The 22,318-nt window shown below is 46.2% G+C and overlaps 1 protein-coding gene across 1 annotated transcript in view; it reads left to right on the plus strand.

Moving 5' to 3' along the window:
* Nucleotides 1-22,318, plus strand: part of MADD (MAP kinase activating death domain) — a 122,722-nt gene that overhangs the window by 65,952 nt on the left and 34,452 nt on the right. The window contains 6 exon segments of the mRNA XM_088448638.1: nucleotides 2,038-2,097; nucleotides 2,594-2,699; nucleotides 18,203-18,389; nucleotides 21,168-21,318; nucleotides 21,552-21,681; nucleotides 21,683-21,762. Coding sequence (XP_088304764.1) covers nucleotides 2,038-2,097; nucleotides 2,594-2,699; nucleotides 18,203-18,389; nucleotides 21,168-21,318; nucleotides 21,552-21,681; nucleotides 21,683-21,762 — 714 coding nt within the window.

Raw genomic sequence — 22,318 nt, forward strand, 5'->3', positions numbered from 1 at the left:
ATAGGGTCAAATGTGATCAATTCATTTTGTTTGCCTTGTTTTTTTTTTTTGTTTTTTTTTAACTTATTGCTGCATGCTCCTCCCACTTGGGATGAAAGGTCAGCAGGAAGTGGCAGGGGAGTTGGGAAAAGGTTCGTATAAACTGCAGGTGACCTCTGGCTGCAGTGAGTGATCCAAGATAGTGTGCAGTGGTGTGCAAAGCATTGTGGGTGTTTTACGCTGTGTGCTTGCAAAATGTACTATAGTGCGTAGGTTTTCCAGCGCCAATAGCTTATTTCCGTTTTTTGGGGTTTGCTGTGTTACCCACAATGACCATCAGTCTTGCAGAGTGGCCATGTGCTTCTATTCTTTTGCACTATGTGATCAGAATAGGCAAGGCAAAATAACAGTTCTCCCCTGCAGTTTAAATGAAAGGATTTATACTTTTATAATATTTGTCACTAAACCCAACCTTCCACACAACAGCTGCCCCTTATTTATCTATGTGACATTGGGAACACAGAAGCATGGGTATAGATAAGGAGGAGGAGATTTGTTTGGGGGGGGGGGAGAATGTGTCAATTCTCGGAGGGAGATACAGTGGAGAACTTGCCCAAAGCAACTTTGGGCAACTTCTCCACTTTATCTCTTTCCAAGGCTTGATACATCTCCCATTTAGAGTTGAATTAATTTCCCCTAGGCTATGCCCTTTTGCAGCCCATTGGACATCTTCCGTTTTATCCGTTTTGTCCTTGACATAAGCCCACCTAGACTGTTTCGTTTTCCCCTTTTTCAGTTGAAGTATTAAATTTTTGCCACTTCAATTGTACAGATGTATTCATGAGCCGACAATTACACTGATAAATAGTGTGCTGAAGGAACCATATTGGTAGAGTATGTTAGAACCAGTCTAGAGTATATAGAGCAAGTGGGCCTGATTCAGACCCGTTCGCTATATGCGAGCGGCCCGATGTTCTGCGTATGCATCGTTCTGCGCGTGCGCAAGCTACTCACTGCGATCGCATACTGCTCACTCGCCCTGCAAAGACAGCCCAGTGTAATGAGTGACAGGAGAGGCCGTTTGTGGGTGGTAACAGGAGCAGTCCAGTAAAAATGGGGGGTTGGCGATGCAAACGCAGGCGTGCCTGAGTGTTTCAACGCCGTTTCAGAGGCGTGCATACTTAACAGGCAGCGTCATAGTACACGTCACTTGGCTTTTTTTTTTACACTGAAATGCTCGCAGAGCTTGCGGTAGGGTAAGGCTACCACCAGCACTGCGTTCACATCCGATGGTCCTCGCTGTACCAATGTTTTCATACACTTCCTGGAGTTGACGTGTGCCAGTGGGCGTCTCTACATACGCTAAGGGTTGTCTGCATACACAGAGCTATCGCTCGCACAGCCAAAATGGGTGTGCTTATGCCTTGGCGAGCGATCGCATCCCATGACGTCAACTTGGAAAATTTCCATTCGCTCAGTGCGAGCGTACGCATCTAGCGACCGGGTCTGAATCAGGCCCAGTATTTGGTAGTGCAGTAGCTCTGTATATTCCAGTTTCAGTTCTTATAACTACTTGGTTTGTATATTCCTTCAGCTCCTGCTCCCATAGACCCGTGGAGTGTTTAAGTTTACTAGGTTAGAATCAGCCATCTCATTAATCATTCCATTTATTTGGGTTCTTGGGCAGACCTTTCCTGCCCCCCTTGCCCTTTGGCCTTGTGGGATCGGGTGTAGAATTACGAACAGTAAGTGTCCACACATGCTGAAAGTATCAACTTATCCAGGAGAGAAGATAAGGGACATATAACACATAACTTGACCTGAAGCTAATTAGGTAGGAGAGGGTAGATGACAATGTGGGGTGTTAGTACCCATAACTGATAGGCTAGGATGGGTGGTTGATAATGGATCATACTGTAAAATCATGTACATTTGTCAGTGTTTAGTCTGTAGTTTTATTTGTGGGGCTGTTATGTGCACGGATAACCGTAGCAGATTAGCAATTTAGAGTTAAAGCTCTTTGATTGGTTGCCACTAACCTTGCATTTTTTGTCCCAGTATTTGGGCTTAATACTATAATGGAGATTATTGCAGATTCCGGGCCCGCCCCTGCAGAAGGTGGGTGCCTGTGTGTTGAGTACTGCATGTTAATACTCCCAGCATCCTCTCTGCCATACTACCATATTGTCATGGGTCACCATTTGTCATGTAGTGCCTTGTGCTACTCGCTTGTCGTGGTTGTGTTCTAGTTCTTGCCACTTTGGACACACCCCTCTAGTCATGTGATGCCTTTCTCTGGCCTCCATATGTCTTTCACAAGTCATAGGATGCTGGAAACCCCCTGACTCCCATAGTCCTATTATCCTCTGCTAAAAAAAAATATGCCTTTCTGTTTTCTTCTTTTTTAACTGAGTGGTGAATTTGGAACAGACCAATATAAATGATGACCTCTCCCTCAAGTTCGGTTTTTAGTCAGCCTGTTCTCTCTCTTTTTTTTTTTCTTTCTCGTTGTTCTCATACGGTCATTCTCTCTATCTCTCTAATTTTCATCCTCCTGTACCTGTGTTCCTGAACTCCGCATAATGTTGTCGTTCCTCCACCTGTTCCCCCACAGCCAGCAACAGGCGTGCACTTGTAGACCAGAAATCTTCTGTAATAAAGCACAGCCCGACCATAAAAAGGGAATTTCCTTCCCCTCAGGGCAGAGCAAACAATTCCGGGTAAGTTAAAGTTTTTCTACCTTTTTGTTTATACAGCCATCGCAGCTTCCACAGTGCTTTACAGTGTTTGCTGTTCATTCCTGTAAGCTGGTGCAGATAGGTGTAATGCATTTATAAAGGGAACCTGGTTGATTTCGGACTCCTAACCCAGGAGACCACGGCCGGTATGCTCTAATTGTTAAAGCATGGTTTTCTCTTTCATCCACTAGGGGACACTGGAGGTGCTTACGCTGGGGTATAGAGGCGTGGATAACTGGAGCCGGCACTTTAAATAATTTAGGAGTGTGAAGCTCCTCCCCCTCTATGCCCCATCAGCCCTCAGTTTAGAAAATGTGCCTACTAGGAGCTGGTCACATTATGCTGTGCTCCAGCAATACATTTATTTTATTTATTTAATTTTATTTTAAGCATCTTTTACACATCCTATAGGTACCCTTCGCCACCTATCTAAAAGGTGGGGTCCGGGTACCTGGCGCCCTGGTGTTTTAGCAAACACCAGAAAGGAGTGCACAGGGCTCATTACAAGAGCTCCTGACAGCTCCTTACCGCCACAGCTAAGTCTTCACACAAGAACAAGAAGACTCTGCTGACCTGCCGAGAAGCCTCTCTGGGGACACGCAGTGAGTAACAAGCTGCGCATCCCCCGGCTCCTGCTCCCGTTGCCCAGCGCTGACACAGCATGTTGCGCTGTGTTGCTGTGCATAGCGCTGTTAGACAGCGCTGCAGGTCCCGATGTCAGCGCTGCCCTGCACTGTGTTAGAGATACACAGCGCTACACGCAGCTCCCTACTTCTCCCCTCTCCCCGCTGATACACGCGGGTAGCGCGGAGGGGGGGGATGGACATAGTAACCATAATGGAGCCCTTAGGGCATGAAGAAGGGGGCGGAGGCTAATCAGCGCGGGCTCTCTCCTATGCGCGGCAAGCGGCTGTAAAAAAACAGCGTGGCTGCCGTTTATTAACTCTTGAATGCCTGCATCTCTCCCTTATACAGGAAGAGTGCAGCAGATCGGAAGGCTGGATTCTTTGGCTCCCCATTCCTGGCTACAGCAGCTATAAGTTAAGCAGAGGCTGTGCATAATACACTGGGGGTGCAGGGAATCTGATCTGTTGGAAGGGAGTGGGGTGTGTCTCCTCCTCTGTGTCCCAAGCCAGCCTTCTGTTTTTCTTTACTTCTGTATATACTCTGTTCCTCTGTGTGTGGTGACTGTGTGTATCCATGTCAAACAGAACAAAGACGTCTCAAAAGATGTTTGTTTGTTCTAGGTGTAACAACAAACTATCCAAGCCGCATGCTGCTGGGTCCACGTTATGTGATGCTTGTATAGCAATTGATCCACCTATGGCTATTACTGCCTCACCTGCGCCTCCATGGGCCGCTGACATGGTAGGAGTAATGACGGATTTAACGTCTGAGTTAGCTGAGGCATGCAAGTCTCAGCCACCCTGGGTTGCTGGGCTAACCAAGTCTCTAGACACCCTGGTACAGGTAATGGGTACAGCTGTGTCCGCAGCCTCCACTTCCTTACAGGGACCGACACAAAAGCGTCCTTTATCGACTGTTCTCCAGTCAGAAGAGTCTCTGACGAGGAATTCCTCGCTACGGAGGATACTGAGGAAGGGGAATTGGAGGAAGCATTACACGATACCCCTCTAGAGTTAGAGTCCGCCTCTCCCGGGGTGGAATCTTTAATTTTGGCGGTCAGAAAAATCCTTAACTTACCTGAGGATGTAATTCCTGCATCCCAGGAGTGTGAATGAATTATTTCATGAACAACCAAAGAGCTTGGCGGTTTTTCCGTTCTCACAGCAACTTCAACAGCAGCTCTCAGTGGCCTGGAAGCAGCCGGATAAACTGTTCCAAATTCCGCGCCGGTTTCCTTCTAGCTACCCTTTTCCATCAACCATGATGGAGAAGTGGGAAACACCCCCTCCAGTAGATGCGTCCGTCGCCCATCTTTCTAAAAAAAACAACACTCCCAGTACCGGGAGCTACAGTACTAAAAGATCCTTCGGATCGTAAATTGGAGACAACGCTAAGATCTATTTATACCGCAGCGGGTGCTCAACTTAGGCCCACCCTTGTTACTGCTTGGGTTAACAAAGCTGTGGTTTGCTGGGCTGACCAGTTGATTACAGGTTTGTACTCTGGTACTTCTAGAGCAGAGTTACGCTTACTAGCTGAACACATCCGCGAGTCTGCAGTTTTCTTGGGAGAAGCGTGAAAAGATATCAGTCAGATTAGTGCTCGCATATCTGCTTCTGCTATTTCGGGCCGCAGAGCCCTCTAGTTGCGCGCCTGGCATGCGGATGCAGAATCCAAGCGTGCGGTGGAGGGTTTACCATTCAATGGCGACATGCTGTTTGGCCCGGAATTAGACAAATGGATATCCCAGGCCACAGGGGTAAGTCTTCCTTCCTCCCGTCAACTGCACCGGCTCCCAGACGATCTTACACTGGACCTTCCATTCATTCCTTTCGTGCGCCAAATTCCTTTCGTGGTAGAGCCAGAGGTGCTCCCTCCCAAGCAAGAGGCGGCAGAGGTAGAGGTCGCCCACACTCGGTTGCACGTAGACAGGAGCCTAAGCCAGCTGAAAAACAGGTGGCATGACGGTCTTCCGTCCCACGTGGGACCACCTACAGTGGGAGGCCGCCTGCAAAGATTCCAACAGGTTTGGAACCAGATATCTCCAGAGCCGTGGATCTGCAGACTAATTTCCCTGGGGTACCGAATAGAGTTCGAGGTCTCCCCTCCACCTCGGGTTCTTCACTACAAGTCTGCCAATACCTGCAGACAAGGCCAGGGTTCTACAGGAGGCTATTCAGTCTTTAGTAGTATCATCTGTGCTAGTCCCAGTTCCAGAACATCAACGTGGTATGGGGTTTTACTCAAACCTGTTTTGTAGTACCCAAACCGGATGGATCGGTCAGGCCCATATTGAACCTCAAGTCAATTGAACCTGTATCTGAAGATGTATGGGTTAAAATGGAGTCTCTGCAGTCCGTTATTGCGAGCTTGGAACCGGGAGAGTTCCTATTATCCATGGATATCAAGGATGCTTATCTCCACGTTCCCATTTGGAAACCACAAAAAGCCTTTCTGCGTTTCGCCATATTGAAGGATCATTATCAGTTTTGGGCATTGCCGTTCAGGTTATCCTCTGCTCCCCGCATCTTCACCAAACTCATGTCAGTCATGATTGCTCTCCTTCGGTCATCGGGAGTGAACATAATCCCTTATTTGGGCGACCTGCTACTCAAGGCGCAGTCGGTATCTCTTCTTACAAGCCATGCCTTACTGACATATCAGACTCTAATCCAACACAGTTGGATAATAAACTTCAAGAAATCAAATCTCAATCCGTCCCAGAAGCTCCTGTTTCTGGGCATAATCTTAGATACGGCATCACAGAGGATCTTCCTTCCAGTAGACAAGGCCCGGGATATCCGGTTGTTAGTTCAGCTGGTCCTCAGACCAAAGTGGGTGTCACTCCTTCTTTGTCTGCGTCTCCTGGGGAAGATGGTAGCAGCCTTCGAGGCAATACAGTTCGGGCGGTTCCACTCCAGGGTATTTCAGCTGGACCTACTAACACAGGGGTCAGGGTCTCATCTGCTCCTACATCGCCAGATCCGTCTGAGCCCAGCTACCAGAGTGGCCCTTCTCTGGTGGACACAATCCAACAATCTTCTTGCGGGACGGAGATTCGGAGTGTGGGACTGGATCATCGTAACAACGGATGCCAGCCTTCGAGGATGGGGTGCTGTAGTCCTCGATTATCATTTACAGGGTCGATGGTCCCCTCTAGAACAAAAGTTGACCATAAATGTGTTGGAACTCAGAGCGATCTACAATGCTCTGATAGAAGCAACAGAGTTTCTAAGAACTCGTCCGGTAAGCGTTCAGTCTGACAACGCGACGGCCGTCGCGTACATCAACCGCCAAGGAGGGACTCTGAGTCGCATGGCCTTGCGAGAAGTAACTCAGATTCTCAGGTGGGCCGAGAGCCAGTCAGTAATCCTGTCGGCGGTATTCATCCCGGGTGTGGACAACTGGGAGGCAGATTACCTAAGCCGACAGGATATCCACCCCGGGGAATGGATGCTTCATCCAGACGTGTTCAACGCGCTGATACGTCGATGGGGATGTCCTCAGGTGGACCTCATGGCGTCACGATTGAATCGTCAGCTCCCGGTGTACGTGTCAAGAACTCGAGATCCGCAGGCAGTGGCAGTAGACGCTCTGACAGTTTCATGGAACTACGACTTGGTTTACCTCTTTCCTCCGATTCCACTTCTTCCTCGACTGCTAAAAAGGATAAAACACGAGTCAGCCTCTGTCATTCTCGTGGCTCCGAACTGGCCTCGGAGGAGTTGGTTCGCGGACCTTCGGTCCCTATTGTCAGACGATCCGTGGCCCCTTCCTCTAAGCCCAGATCTGCTACGGCAAGGTCCTTTAGTACACCCCAACCTAGCGCAACTGCGTTTAACGGGGTGGCTCTTGAAACCGATATCTTAAGACGCAGAGGAATCCTAGATTCTGTCATTCCCACCATGCTACGCGCCAGGAAACCAGTTTCTGCTGCGCATTATCACCGCATCTGGCGTTCTTATATCTCGTGGTGTTCCAGTCGGGATCTTCCATCTAGGACATTTCGGTTGTCCATGTTTCTGCTTTTTCTTCAGACGGGTCTGGATTCTGGCCTTCGTCTTGGAACTTTAAAGGTGCAGGTTTCTGCCCTTTCCATTTTCTTTCAACGGAAATTGGCCCTCATTCCTGAGGTGCAGACGTTTCTTCAGGGGGTCTTGCGGGTGCAGCCTCCTTTTGTACCTCCGATTGCTCCTTGGGACTTGAACTTAGTGCTTTTGTTTCTTCAGTCGTCCATGTTTGAACCTTTGGAAGAGGTTGATATTAAGTACTTGTCTTGGAAGACGGTCCTTCTCTTGGCTCTAGCTTCGGCTCGTAGAGTTTCGGAATTGGGTGCTCTGTCCTATAAGCGACCTTACCTTGTATTTCATGCTGATAGGGCAGAACTCCGGACGGTAGCCACCTTCCTTCCCAAGGTAGTGTCGTCTTTTCATATTAATCAGCCTATTGTGGTACCGTCTTTGGTGGAGGACTCTTGTGGTTCTTCTACCTTGGATGTGGTTAGAGCTCTCCGCATCTATGTTGACAGGACTGCTTCCCTCCGTAAGTCTGAGTCACTTTTTGTCCTCTATGATGCGGTTCGGAGGGTTTGGCCAGTGTCTAAGCAGACTTTGGCACGTTGGATCCGACTGACTATTCATCACGTTTATGTTGGTGCTGAACGCCGGCCTCCTTCGTTCATTTCGGCTCATTCCACACATTCTGTGGGTGCGTCCTGGGTGGCCGTTAGGGGAGCCTCCACGTCACAGTTGTGCCGTGCGGCCACTTGGTCTTCTGTGCACACGTTTGTCAAGTTTTACAAATTTGATACGTTCGCGGTTTCGGCATCCCGTTTTGGCCGTCTTGTTCTGCAGGCCCCGCAGAGCGCTCCCGCCCGTGGGGAAAACTTTGGGACGTCCCCAGCGTAAGCACCTCCAGTGTCCCCTAGTGGATGAAAGAGAAAATGGGATTTTGGTACCTACCGGTAAATCCTTTTCTCTGGTTCCACAGGGGACACTGGACGCCCACCTCTGCGCTCTATGCCTGCCTGTTCGGCTTGTTCCGTATGTTGTATGTTTTGATTATTGTGTGTTCTCTCCCTTTTTACTCCGCTTGTTCTCCATCTCCTCTCGGTCTTCATTTTCTAAACTGAGGGCTGATGGGGCATAGAGGGGGAGGAGCTTCACACTTCTAAATTATTTAAAGTGCCGGCTCCAGTTATCCACGCCTCTATACCCCAGTGTAAGCACCTCCAGTGTCCCCTGTGGAATCAGAGAAAAGGATTTACCGGTAGGTACCAAAATCCCATTTTCATGGCCTCACCAGAGCCGGGATGTGCATTAACTGGACAGAGACTGACAACAACTAAACAGGACAGAACTTTAGCTCTACCAGTCACTAGCAAAACAGGAAATCGCACAAGTAATGACTTTGTTTACTGGTTGCACATATTTCTAATCCTAGGCATGATACCAGCCACTTTTTGTTTGTCTTTGAAAGATGAATGCAAAAATGATAGCCGTTGAAGTCAAAAACCATATTTAATTTAAATTGTGTTGCTTTTATTGGATGTATAACTATTGTTTCCTTTCATGGCAAACTTGCTGTATTTAGTGAAGCTCTTTGGACACACTGGCTTACTTTAAATGAAACTTCAGTGTTGCAGTGACGACCTACAGTGCATCCGGAAAGTATTCACAGCTCTTCACTTTTTCCACATCTTGTTATGTTACAGCCATATTCTAGAATTGAATAAATTAATTTTTGTCCTCAAAATTCTACACACAATACCCCATAATGACAACGTGTAAATTTTTTTTGCGATTTTTGCAAATTTAATAAAAAAAAAAAACAACAAAAAAACAACAACTAAGAAATCACATGTATATAAGTATACACAGCCTTTGCTCATTACTTTGTTGATACACCTTTGGCTGCAATTATAGCCTTAAGTCTTTTTGAATATGATGCCACAATTTTGGCACACCTATCTTTAGGCATTTTCGCCCATTCCTCTTTGCAGCACCTCTCAAGCTCCAGCAGGTTGGATGGGAAGCGTCGGTGCACAGCCATTTTCAGATCTCTCCAGAGATGTTCAATTGGATTCAAGTCTGGGCTCTGGCTGGGCCACTCAAGGACATTCACAGAGTTGTCCTGAAGCCACTTCTTTGATATCTTGGCTGTGTGCTTAGGGTCGTTGTCCTGCTGAAAGATGAACCGTCGCCCCAGTCTGAGGTCAAGAGCGCTCTGGAGAAGGTTTTCATCCAGGGTGTCTCTGTACATTGCTGCATTCATCTTTCCCTCTATCCTGACTAGTCTCCCAGTTCCTGTCGCTGAAAAATATCCCCACAGCATGATGCTGCCACCACCATGCTTCACTGTAGGGATGGTATTGGCCTAGTGATGAGCGGTGCCTGGTTTCCTCCAAACATAATGCCTGGCATTCACGCCAAAGAGTTCAATCTTTGTCTCATCAGACCAGAGAATCTTGTTTCTCGTGGTCTGAGAGTTCTTCAGGTGCATTTTGGCAAACTCCAGGCAAGCTGCTATGTGCTTTTTACTAAGGAGTGGCTTCCGTCTGGTCACTCTACCATACAGGCCTGATTGGTGGATTGCTGGAGAGATGGTTGTCCTTCTGGAAAGTTCTCCTCTCTCCACAGGAATGCTGTAGCTCTGACAGAGTGACCATCGGGTTCTTGGTCACCTTCCTGACTAGGGCCCTTCTCCCCCGATCGCTCAGTTTAGACGGCCGGCCAACTCTAGGAAGAGGCCTGGTGGTTCCGAACTTCTTCCATTTACGGATGATAGAGGCCACTGTGCTCATTGGGACCTTCAAAGCAGCCAATATTTTTCTGTACCCTTTCCCAGATTTGTGCCTCGAGACAATCCTGTCTTGGAGGTCTACAGACAATTCCTTGGACTTCATGCTTGGTTATATAGACAGGTGTATGCCTTTCAAAATCATGTCCAATCAACTGAATTTCCCACAGGTAGACTCCAATTAAGCTGTAGGAACATCTCAAGGATGATCAGTGGAAGCAGGGTGCACCTGAGCTCAATTTTGAGCTTCATGGCAAAGGTTGTGAATACTTATGTACATGTGATTTCTTAGTTTTTTTTTAATTAAATTTGCAAAAATCTCAAAAAAAACTTTTTACACGTTGTCATTATGGGGTATTGTGTGTAGAATTCTGAGGACAAAAATGAATTTATTCCATTTTGGAATAAGGCTGTAACATAACAAAATGTGGGAAAAGACAAGCGCTGTGAATACTTTACGGATGCACTGTATCCCCTTTATTTTGCTGTTGCTCTTTTATACGTGAGTGTGGGTCTTTATTGAAAAACAAAACTACCAAGCCCTCATTTTCACACACTTCTAAAGGTCCATACACACGCAACGATTTTTTGAAAGATTTTCATTAACTATGTCGTTTATCATTCAGTCGTTGAAAAAATCGTTCACTTTCTAAGTTAAAACGATGAACGATTATCGTTCATGCGCGTTCACGTTTGTAGTTCATTCAGACTCAACGATTTTCATTAAGGGAATATGCAAAAATCGTTTGTAGTTAAAAAAAATCGTTCATTACATTTAGTAAATGGACGATTTTAGTAAACGATTTTCGTTCATTTTTCCCTTGAAAAAATGAACGAAAATCGTTTACTAAAATCGTTCATTTACTAAATCGTGTGTGTGTGTATGCAGCTTTAAGTGGCCTATCCATTAGCAGATCTTTTCAAAAGATGAAAGACAAAAGATTTATCTTTTGAAAATTCCTGGGGCTGCTGTGACAGATATCTGTCATGTACATGACAGAGTTTTTCAAAAGACGAACGATATTGCATGACATCATTCTGGGAGTGTTTTTTTTTTTTTTTAATGTTTCTATTCATTTTCATTAAAAAAAAAATCGTCCGTCGTTTACCGCGACAGATATTTATAATATCTGTGAGTGATAAACGATAATTGACCAACATGTTAGAGAGACAGAAGACCCAATTTGTCGGCCGCGGGAGTGCGCATTTTGATTGTTCAGAGCCTATCCATTAGCAGATAAATTGAACGACTGCACGATAAATCGTTCATCGTTCAAATTTATCTGCTAATGGATACACCCCTTTAGTTTTACCAAGGATAAGTTGAAAGTTACACCAGTCCCAAACCACTGTGGGCATATGTACAAAAAATGCAGGGCCAGTGCAAACATTAGGTGAACCGAGGAGTGTGTTGAGGTGTCCCAGAGAAGGTATACAGGATCCTGCAGCCGCTGCCTGCTGTGAGATGCTGACCTAGTGGCACAAATACCTCTGATCAGTCCTACTCATCATCCGGGGTGCACCTAGGGGGCTGTTCCTTAACCCCCTGCTTTTAATTAGCTTCTACTCTGTGACATAGCACAAAAGGGACCTCTCCAAATAAGTAACTTGTATTCCTGCTCAGACTGGAGTATAGGTGGGCAGCACGGGTTGGGTATGAGATCCCAGCAGTTGGGACGCCGCTGGTCAGAATACAGACAGCGGCATCCCGACAGTCAGAATCCCGACACCCGTAAGGAAATAAGGTAAGCCTAACCCTTACCCCTCCCTCCCGAGTCCTAAACCTAACCTTCCCCCTAACGCTCGATACTTACCTTCGGGATGCCAGCGGTCGGGATTCTGGTGCCGGCATCCCGTATGCAGGGATGCGGACTTCATCCCGAGCAGCACGTATGCACTCAGTGTGGGAAGATTCTCAGTAAGGACACAGAGCAATTAGAGCAGGGAGCTGCAGTTGCTTTTTGTACACACATACTGTACAAATCATATTTCTAGTCCCACTGCAGTCAGCTAGGTTCTGACAAGCTCTACATTGTGGTTATTATCAGCAATAGGTAGGGATACAAGTATCATATATCTCTCTATTGTCCTGGGCACTATAGTGAACTGTGCCTACACAATTTCTTCTTCAGGGTCCATAGGGATCCACAGGAACACCATGGGGATATTATGATTGGAGAGATCCAGGCACCAAACAGTAAAAGCGTCAGCTCCCAGGATGCCTCGGGTCCTCCTCCATATTTATCTCCCTTCAGTTCGTTTTGGTACGGCAGGATCAAGATGCACCTTTGTAACAGGGGACTGTTCAGGCAGTCCAAAGCTTTTATTTTGTTTTTATTTCTATGTTTTTGGGTTGGCAGTACTAAGCATCTGAATTAAGACGCATGTACTGCGACTACATCTACCTCCGCCAGGCTGCTACACCAGTAACTGGGCTGGTGATTCCGGCGGGTCGCGGCTGAGCTTGCTAGCAGCAATACTGCGACCCGGACTGCAACCGTACGCACAGATGTAAGGTAAGGCGGTCCCTCGCTTACGGGGAATCGCGCATGGCAGTCCTTGCTTCTGGGGTCAGACGCACCAGAAGCCGCTGCAGTCAGGGCCCGGGATTGTCCGGGATTGTGACAGCAAATACACTTTTTCTTTTCGCTATCTCTTCTGCTCGCAGTGTCACTGATTTGGCAGCGTTTTCTTGATGCTCCCCATTTTTGATTTTTCGCCTGGATAAAGCTGTTCTTCGTACAAGGGAGGGTTCCTTCCTAAGGTAGTGTTCTGTTTTCATGTAAATTAAGAAATTGTAGTTCCAGCTTTTCAGGCTCCAGATCTTTCTATGTGGAGCGTCCAAACTCTGTTAAAAAAATCAGATGCTCTTTTTGTATTATATGGTTTTCACAAACGAGGGTAGCCAGCTAATAAGCAGACTCTGGCGAGATGGCTACGCATCTCTCAGGTGTACACACAGGCTGATCTCCCTATCCCAAGCACGGTGACAGCATATTCTACTTGTTCTATAGGGCCATCGTGGGCATTTAGTCGTGGTGCCTCTGCTGAACAATTGTGCAAGGCAGCCACGTGGACTTCTGTCCACACTTTTCTTAGGTTCTATTCCTTTGATACTTTTGCCTCTGGGGGATGCTTCCTTTGGGCGACGAGTTCTCCTTTCTGCTCAGGTGCGTCCCCCATCCTAGGAGAACTGATTTAAGTCATCGCCTTGGATCCCTGAAGAAGAAAATTAGAGTTATGGTAGACTTAACCATATAACTCCTTTTTCTTCGAGGGCCACAGGGCACCCACCTTGACACCTGGCTGCATGGGTAATTTTTCTTTCGGTCACAGATTCCCTCATTTTGTGTAAGAGTGTTTTCTTTTGTACGATTGCTCTTCCTTCTCCTCTTTTCTTCTCCTTCCTTGAGGCTTGTTAACTAAACTGAAGGCCTATGGCTGGGATGTAGTCTGGAAGCCGACGATCTAAATGCCGACCGCCGGTTTCCAGACTCTCTAATCCCGGCGTGGTACTAATGACAGGCGTAGAATTTGACACCTGTCATTAACCATACGCCGGAAGACCGACGCCCGGCATACCGAACGAAGGTAAGCCAGGCGCGGACGGGGGGGGGGGGGGGGGGGTTAGGTTTAGGGCTCCCGGGGGGATTAGGGATAGGCACCCCCCTGGGAGGGTTAGGTTGAGGCTAGGGGTAGGGGGGTTAGGGTTAGGCACTCCTGGGGGGAAGTTAGGGTTGGCACCCCCTCGGGGAACTTAGGTTTAGGCAGCGGGGAAGGGGGGATCACAGTTAGGCACTTAGTTGGGAGGTTAGGGTTAGGCACTCCTAAGGGAGGGTTAGGGTTAGGGGGTAGAATTAGGTTAGCGATACTTACCTTAGGGACGATCGGGATCTTCACCCTTGCCGGGCCGCCGCTGTCGGGATTTGAACCGCTGGCCATGCGGCCTGCGGTAATGCCTGCTACACCCCTATGGCTAGGGGCGGGGTATATATGAAGGAGGACCCGAGGCATCCTGGGAGCTGAAGCTTTAACTGTTTGATGCCTGGATCTTTCCAACCATAATATTCCCATGGTATGCCTGTGGACCCTACGGACCTGGAAGAAAAGAAGTTATCTAGGTAAGTCTACCATAACTCTAATTTTTGGATGCTGATATTTATTTTTAAATTTTTGTTTGGTTTGTGAGTTATAATTGCCCAATATTAGACATATAGCGGGTAAAATAAGTATTGAACATATCAACATTTTTCTCAGTAAATATATTTGTAATGGGGCTATTGAAATTAACATTTTCACCGAATGTCAGCAACAACACATGCAATCCACACATGCAAAGAAATCAAACCAGAGATGTCCATACATTAAATTATGTGTAATAATGTGAAATGACACAGGGAAAAAGTATTGAACACATGAAGAAAGGTGTGCAAAAAGGCATGGAAAGCCAAGACACCAGATGAAATCTATCAGTAATTGGAAAGCAATCCTGACGCTTGTCAGTGCAAATTAATATAAGCTGGTTTAGTCCCAACTGATGGCCTATAAAAAGGTGTCTCATTACCAAGGTGTCACATAAGAAACACTCTCAAGACCTTCACAACCTTATTGTTGCAAAACATACTGATGGCATTGGTTCCAGAAGAATTTCTAAACTTCTGAATATTCTATGCATTGTTGGGGCCATAATCTGGAAGTGGAAAGAATATATTTTCACCATAAACCGGCCACGACCAGGTGCTCCTCGCAAGATTTCTGACAGAGGAGTGAAAAGAATTATCAAGAGTTGTCCAAGAGCCAAGGACCACTTGTGGAGAGCTTGAGAAAGACCTGGAATTAGCAGGTACAATTGTTTCAAAGAAAACAATAAGTAATGCACTCAACCGGCATGGCCTGTATGCACGCTCACCACGCAAGACTACAATGCTGAAGAAAAAACCTGTTGAAGCTCGTTTAAAGTTTGCTGAACAACATTTGGACAAGCCTGTGAAATACTGGAAGAATATAGTCTGGTCAGATGAGACCAAAATTGAACTGTTTGGATGCCATAATACACATGGGCCAGTGTTCAATTTGAGGCGAAAAGCCGGAATCCGCGGAAAAGTTTCGCCGATGTCATTTCACCAGGCGGAAAAGTTTCACTGATGTCATTTCACCAGGCGGAAAAGTTTAGCCGTATTCAATTTGAAAGACTTTCCGCCTAGGCGGAAAGTCAATGCAATGTAATAGGCGGAAAGGTTTCGCCTACGAATAGCAGGCGGAAAAAAATGCAGAATTGGGGGTTTGGGGTGCAATGTTGCGGGAACCCCCGTGTAGCCTTCAGACAGGCCCCCAAAGGTAAACTGTCAAAAATGTTTTAAAAAACATCCCAAAAAATCACTTTGAATTTGGGGGCGAAAAAAATAAATGTTGGGGGACAAAGTTAAAAACTAGCGAACTAGACTCTGGTGTCCCCAAGTGTGCCCCATGTGTTTTTTTTTTTTTCATTGTAGGGGCTTGCGGAAGGTGGATTTTCCACAATTTTTTTAACTTCACTTTAGCAACTTTAAAATATGTTGGTCCTCATGTTCAAGTACCCCAAATTTGCTGGGAGAAGTTATATTCTGCAAAAACAACTTCTGAATACTATTCTGCACCACTTATACAAAAACGCTATTTAGCAGCTATTGAGCCTGTTTAAAAACACCAAATGCCTTCAGCAAGCCAAATCAGGGGTTACCATAGCTAACCCCCATGTCAGAGCATGTTTTGGGGGGTGTCAGGCTGATTTCCCCAAATCTGACAGTACTTTTCACCTGTTCCAAGTTTCGCCGGGTCCCGCTTTCACGTACTTTGAAATTGAATACGGGGATACGTGGGCACACGTGCAATACTTTACTGCCTATATAGGCGAAAAGTCCGGGAGGCGGAAAAGTATCGCGTGTCCGCTCAAATTGAATACGGCTCATGTTTGGAGGAGAAATGCCACTGCACATCACCCCAAAAACACCATACCAACAGTGAAGTTTGGAGATGGGAACATCATGGTGTGGGGCTGTTTTTCAGCATATGGTACTTCATGTAATTGAAGGAAAGATGAATGGAAAAAATGTACTGAGACATTCTTGATAAAAATCTGCTGCCATCTACCATTATGCTGAAGATGAAACGAGGGTGGACATTTCAGCAAGACAATGATCCCAAACACACAGCCAAGGACACTCTCAATTGGTTTCAGAGAGAGAAAATACAGCTGCTAGAATGGCCCAGCCAATCACCTGACTTGAATCCAATTGAAAATCTATGGAAAGAACTAAAGATCAGAGTTCATAGAAGAAGCCCACGGAACATTCAAGATTTGAAGACTGTGTGGAAGAATGGGCCAAAATCACACCTGAGCAATGCATGCGACTAGTTCCCCCATACAGGAGGCGTCTTGAAGCTGTCATTACCAACAAAGGCTTTTGTACGAAGTATTAAATCAATTTCAGTAAGCGTGTTTAATACTTTATCCCTGTCTCATTTCACATTATTAAACATAACTTAGTTTATGGACATCTATGGTATGATTTCTTTACATGTGTGGATTGCATGGGTTGTTGCTGACAGTTGGTGAAAATGTCATTACAATAGCCCCATTACATATATATTTACTGAGAAAAATGTGTCCAATACTTATTTTGTCCGCTGTATGTATATAGATATTTTATTATATAAATGTGTAATACACATTTATTTTTCACAATTTTGTGGAGCAAATTAATTGGTTATGTCTAAGATCCCTGGTTGTAGTGTATATTATATGTATTTCATTGGCCATTTCTATAGATCCCTGGTGGTACAGTGGTAGTATGTGTGTACATGTATATTCACTGGTTATTTTTACAGTTCCCTGGAGGTACAGTGTAGTATGTGTATTTCATTGGTTATTTCTGTATTTCCATGGAGTATAGAGTATGTAAATGTTATTGTGTGTGTATGTTTTGTGTTTTCTTCTGCACCATATATTTGCAGACCCCCTTCTACCAATCCCCTATTTGGCTCTGTTCAGCATGTTATTGAGATAAAACATGCTGATGGCAAACGTGTAACATCCAATTAGCTAGTGTGTATGATGATTGGCCAAGAGCATTAACCACTTGCCTGGCACAGTCGTATCTGATACGACCAGTCAGAATTGCCCTGCGGGTGGCCGGGTGGCTGTTGGAAGAGCATCTTCCTGCAGCCACCAGCCCCAGAGGTCCCTCTGCAACTACGTACTCTACCTACTCATGTATGCTGATCACTGCTGGGCACAGTGATTAGCCAGCCTTGCTCCCGTGTAACCCCGGCGCTGCTCCTCGCAGATGCAGGGGGAAGTGAACATACAGCCATTGCCCCCCCCAACCCCTCATCTCCCCACCCCCTCACCCCAACCCCATGATCAGACCCTGCGCTGCTCCTTGCAGATGCCGGATTATTTCAATGAAAGGAGCCTGTGCTCCTGTGTAACCCTGGCGCCGGGGAAGTGAACATACAGCCACCGCCCCCCCCCCCCCCCCCTCCCATCCCCATCACCCCTACCCCCAGATCAGACCCAGCACTGCTCCTTGTAGACGCCGGGTTATTAAAATGAAAGGAGCCAGTGCGCCATGTCTAAAAATAGTTTAAAAGTGTCTAATGTCCAAGTTCATGAACTTGAAAAAAATTGCTATTTTTATGGCTTACTATGTTTCAAAAAAAAAAAAAAACCCTGAAAGACCGAAGATTTTTTTCAAATTAATTTGTATTGAATAAGTTTTAACTAGATGTTCCTGACCTAATTCATTCATAAAAAAAAACAAAAAACGACAATTTCGGAGCGGTTTTTGGAAAAAAAAAATTAGTCAAGTGGTTAGTTGGATGTCATGTGATCTTGTCACTATGTAAAAATATAAACAAGGGTTGGCAAATAATGGGCACATGCTTTTAAAGTGAGCGAATGAATCGGTGTCAGAGAAAAGTCCCTTGTCCTTCTTTGAAGAAATAGTAACTTGCTGGGTGGAGTGGCACCAGTGAGTGAGTGGCATTTGGTTAGTCTCATCTGCTTCATTTCTTTGCAGTGAGAACCAGCAGTTTCTGAAGGAAGTGGCGCTGAGTGTCCTAGAAGGCCAAGGAGTAGGGTGGCTAAATATGAAGAAAGTGCGCCGGCTGCTGGAAAGCGAGCAGCTGCGCGTCTTTGTTCTGAGCAAATTGAACAGGTCGATGCAGACAGAGGAGGACGTGCGGAATGACGTCATTCAGGAAGTGGTGAGTTCAGAGCCCTTGTATGGAGATTGTCCACTCTAACCTTCCCCCATGTACACCCATTGGAGGGATCCTCTTGTTACCTGACACAGGGAAGTCAGCACTGTCTCTGGAGGGAATACAGCACAATGCAGCATCAGTGACACATTGTGTCAGTGAGAATAAGATAGGATAACATATTTCAGAAGGAAAAATCATTCAGAAGAAGTCTCAAAGTAAACTGCATCATTTGGGGAGTTATTGATGTATCTGAATTTTATGGCTTTTCAGCGGATTTTCTCACTCTTATTTTATATGGTTTGTAGTAACTCTGTAGTGCAGGCTCAGTTGAGCAGCCAAGTCTCACTTCATGTATCCTTCCACTCCACCTCCACGATTCACTTTGTGTATCCCTCCACTCCACCTCCACGTCTCACTTTGTGTATCCTTCTACTCCACCTCCACGTCTCACTTTGTGTATCCATCCACTCCACCTCCACGTCTCACTTTGTGTATCCTTCCACTCCACCTCCACGTCTCACTTTGTGTATCCTTCCACTCCACCTCCACGACTCACTTTGTGTATCCTTCCACTCCACCTCCAAGACTCACTTTGTGTATCACTCCACCTCCACGTCTCACTTTGTGTATCCTTCCACTCCACCTCCACGTCTCACTTTGTGTATCCTTCCACTCCACCTCCACGTTTCACTTTGTGTATCCCTCCAATCCACTTCCACGTCTCACTTTGTGTATCCCTCCACTCCACCTCCACGTCTCACTTTGTGTATCCTTCCACTCCACCTTCACTTCTCACTTTGTGTATCCTTCCACTCCACCTTCACGTCTCACTTTGTGTATCCTTCCACTCCACCTCCACGTCTCACTTTGTGTATCCTTCCACTCCACCTCCACGTCTCACTTTGTGTATCCCTCCAATCCATTTCCACGTCTCACTTTGTGTATCCCTCCACTCCACCTCCACGTCTCACTTTGTGTATCCTTCCACTCCACCTCCACGTCTCACTTTGTGTATCCTTCCACTCCACCTCCACGTCTCACTTTGTGTATCCTTCCACTCCACCTCCACGTCTCACTTTGTGTATCCTTCCACTCCACCTCCACGTCTCACTTTGTGTATCCTTCCACTCCACCTCCACGTCTCACTTTGTGTATCCCTCCACTCCACCTCCACGTCTCACTTTGTGTATCCCTCCACTCCACCTCCACGTCTCACTTTGTGTATCCCTCCACTCCACCTCCACGTCTCACTTTGTGTATCCTTCCAATCCACCTTCACGTCTCACTTTGTGTATCCTTCCACTCCACCTCCACGTCTCATTTTGTGTATCCCTCCAATCCACTTCCACGTCTCACTTTGTGTATCCTTCCACTCCACCTCCACGTCTCACTTTGTGTATCCCTCCACTCCACCTCCACTTCTCACTTTGTGTATCCTTCCACTCCACCTTCACGTCTCACTTTGTGTATCCTTCCACTCCACCTTCACTTCTCACTTTGTGTATCCTCCCACTCCACCTTCACTTCTCACTTTGTGTATCCTTCCACTCCACCTCCACGTCTCACTTTGTGTATCCCTCCACTCCACCTCCACGTCTCTATGGGCCATATTCAATAAGGGGCGAAAAGTTTTTGTTAAAAAATGGGGATAACTTTTCTCCATGTAAAAAAAAGTGCAGAATTGGGGTTAGGGGTGCAGGCTTAAAAAAAAATAGCCTGCAGCCCTGGGAGTGTCCCCTAAAAGTAATCTGTCAAAAAAAATTCCTCAGGACACCCCAAAAAATATACTTTAATTTTGGGGGTGACAAAAAAATTGGAGATCAAAGTTTTATAGTAGCGATATTGATTCAGGGGAGGTTCCCATGTATGCGGCAGGTATTTGCTAGAATGCGACAGGTGCATTTTTGAAGAATTTGTAAAAAAAAAATTACTTTAGGAACTTAAAAATATGCACCCATTTTCACGTACCCCGAATTTGATGGGGATAGTTATTTTTTTAACAAAAAAAAAAAAGCTAAATGCTATTCTTCACCTCTTCTTCACAAGCGCATTTATGCACCTGCTGCAGCTATTTAAAACCCCCAAATACCTTCAACAGGCCAAATCGGGGTACCCATAGTGATCCCCCATGTCAGACCATCTTTAGGGTGGTGCCAGGCTGATTTCCCGAAAATTTACAGGACTTTTCCATACTTACCTTTCCGCCGGGTCCCGTTTTCGCCGGATCCAAATTGAATACGGGGATAAGCGGGCACGCGCCTGATACTTTATCCCTGCTAAAAACGGCAATGATGGCAAAGTCCGACCTCGGACTTTTCGCCTCAAATTGAATATGGACCTATGTAGCCTTTCACTCCACCTCCACATTATATATTTCTCCACCTTCACGTCTTGCTTTGTGTATCCTTCCACTCCATGTCTACACATCTATGAAGCCTGACTCTGTCTAGGTAGGCTATAGACAACAATATCAGGTAATGGGTACTTGGTATAATTACCTGTTTACAGCAAGAAAGTCCATTGAGATTGAGGGAAAAAAAAAATCTTATCTTCAACAATAAAACATTATGTGCAAAATTGCATCTCCACAGAATATCAATCTGCTTCCAAGAGGTATGTTGAAACTTGCAATTAAACGAAACTATTTTGATTAGAGGGTCTTCTTAATATGTCAGTATTTCATTGTTTGTATGGTTGGGGTACAAATTTTATAACAGAAGATGAAGAGTTGTATGTCACACAGGATATCACACATCCATCCATGTCTCTGTCCTTGTATAGGAGATCAACAAAAAAGTGTACAAGGGGATGCTGGACATACTGAAGTGTACGGTGTCCAGCTTGGAACAATCTTACGCCAATGCCGGGCTGGGTGGCATGGCCAGTGTCTTTAGCCTGCTGGAAATTGCTTACACACACTACTACAACAAAGGTAACGATTGCTGCCAATGTTACCGGAACAGGGTGTCTCGTGATGGGTGGTGGTCATTATAGTTGTCACAGCTTTATGTACTATTAAAATAACTTTCCTTTTTTTTTCCCCCTTGCTGCTCTTCTCAATCTTTCTCTTTTCTATCCTGTATCTTTCTGCCCACCTCTATCCCCCCCCCCTCCTTTCCTCAATCCACTTTTCTGCTGTATGTTCTCTTCACTCCTCTCTTAAAGAGCCTGAGAAAAGGAAACACAGTCCTTCCGCCGATGGCACTGTGACCCCCGTGCCTAGGCCTTCTGTCACCATCCCACGAGGAGAGTCTCGGCCTACCCCCCAGCTGCCCACCCAGCAGCTGCTCCCCCCGCCCATCAGGCCCCCAGGGCCGGGTGCCACGAGAGCTTGACACTCGGAGTCTCAAGGAAGAGAATTTTGTGGCTTCCATTGGTGTGTATAGAGCAGAAGATAAAAGCCCATGAGGCAATGCGATCAGAGTCTCACTGCATTACCCACCTCCAGTATCACTGCTCGCCCCCTGCCACGCCCCATTATCTGCTCCCAGATTCCACCCATGGTCACATAGGGGTTCCCTCTCTCTCTCCATCCTGTCAGCATTTTCTAATAAGATTTCCTGGAGGTCAGTTGCTTTGTTTCAATGATGGCATTTGCTTCACCTTGTGATAGCGGTCGACAAAATGGGCACAGTTCATGTAGTTGAAAGGTGCTGTGTATTGCTGGCATAGTGTATGAGAATCTCCTGCCACCCCCCAACCTACTTCCCTATCCTCCCCAATACCTCTGTGTGGCCCTTCACTGTGCTCTGTTTCAGTGACTGCCGGAGGAAGCACATTGCACCAGTCACAGTGTTCTTATATGCCATAGGCCAGTCATACACTGTCATTCTGCGGCTGCTATATAAGGAGCACAGAGACCTTATAGAGGAGACACAGGGAAGCTACTTTCTTTTTCCTTTATCCCTGCTGTCAGACACCGCGCGCCTCGC

This window comes from Taudactylus pleione, unplaced genomic scaffold (genome assembly GCF_031769625.1).
Source record: "Taudactylus pleione unplaced genomic scaffold, aTauple2 ptg000462l, whole genome shotgun sequence".
NCBI classification, from domain to species: domain Eukaryota; kingdom Metazoa; phylum Chordata; class Amphibia; order Anura; family Myobatrachidae; genus Taudactylus; species Taudactylus pleione.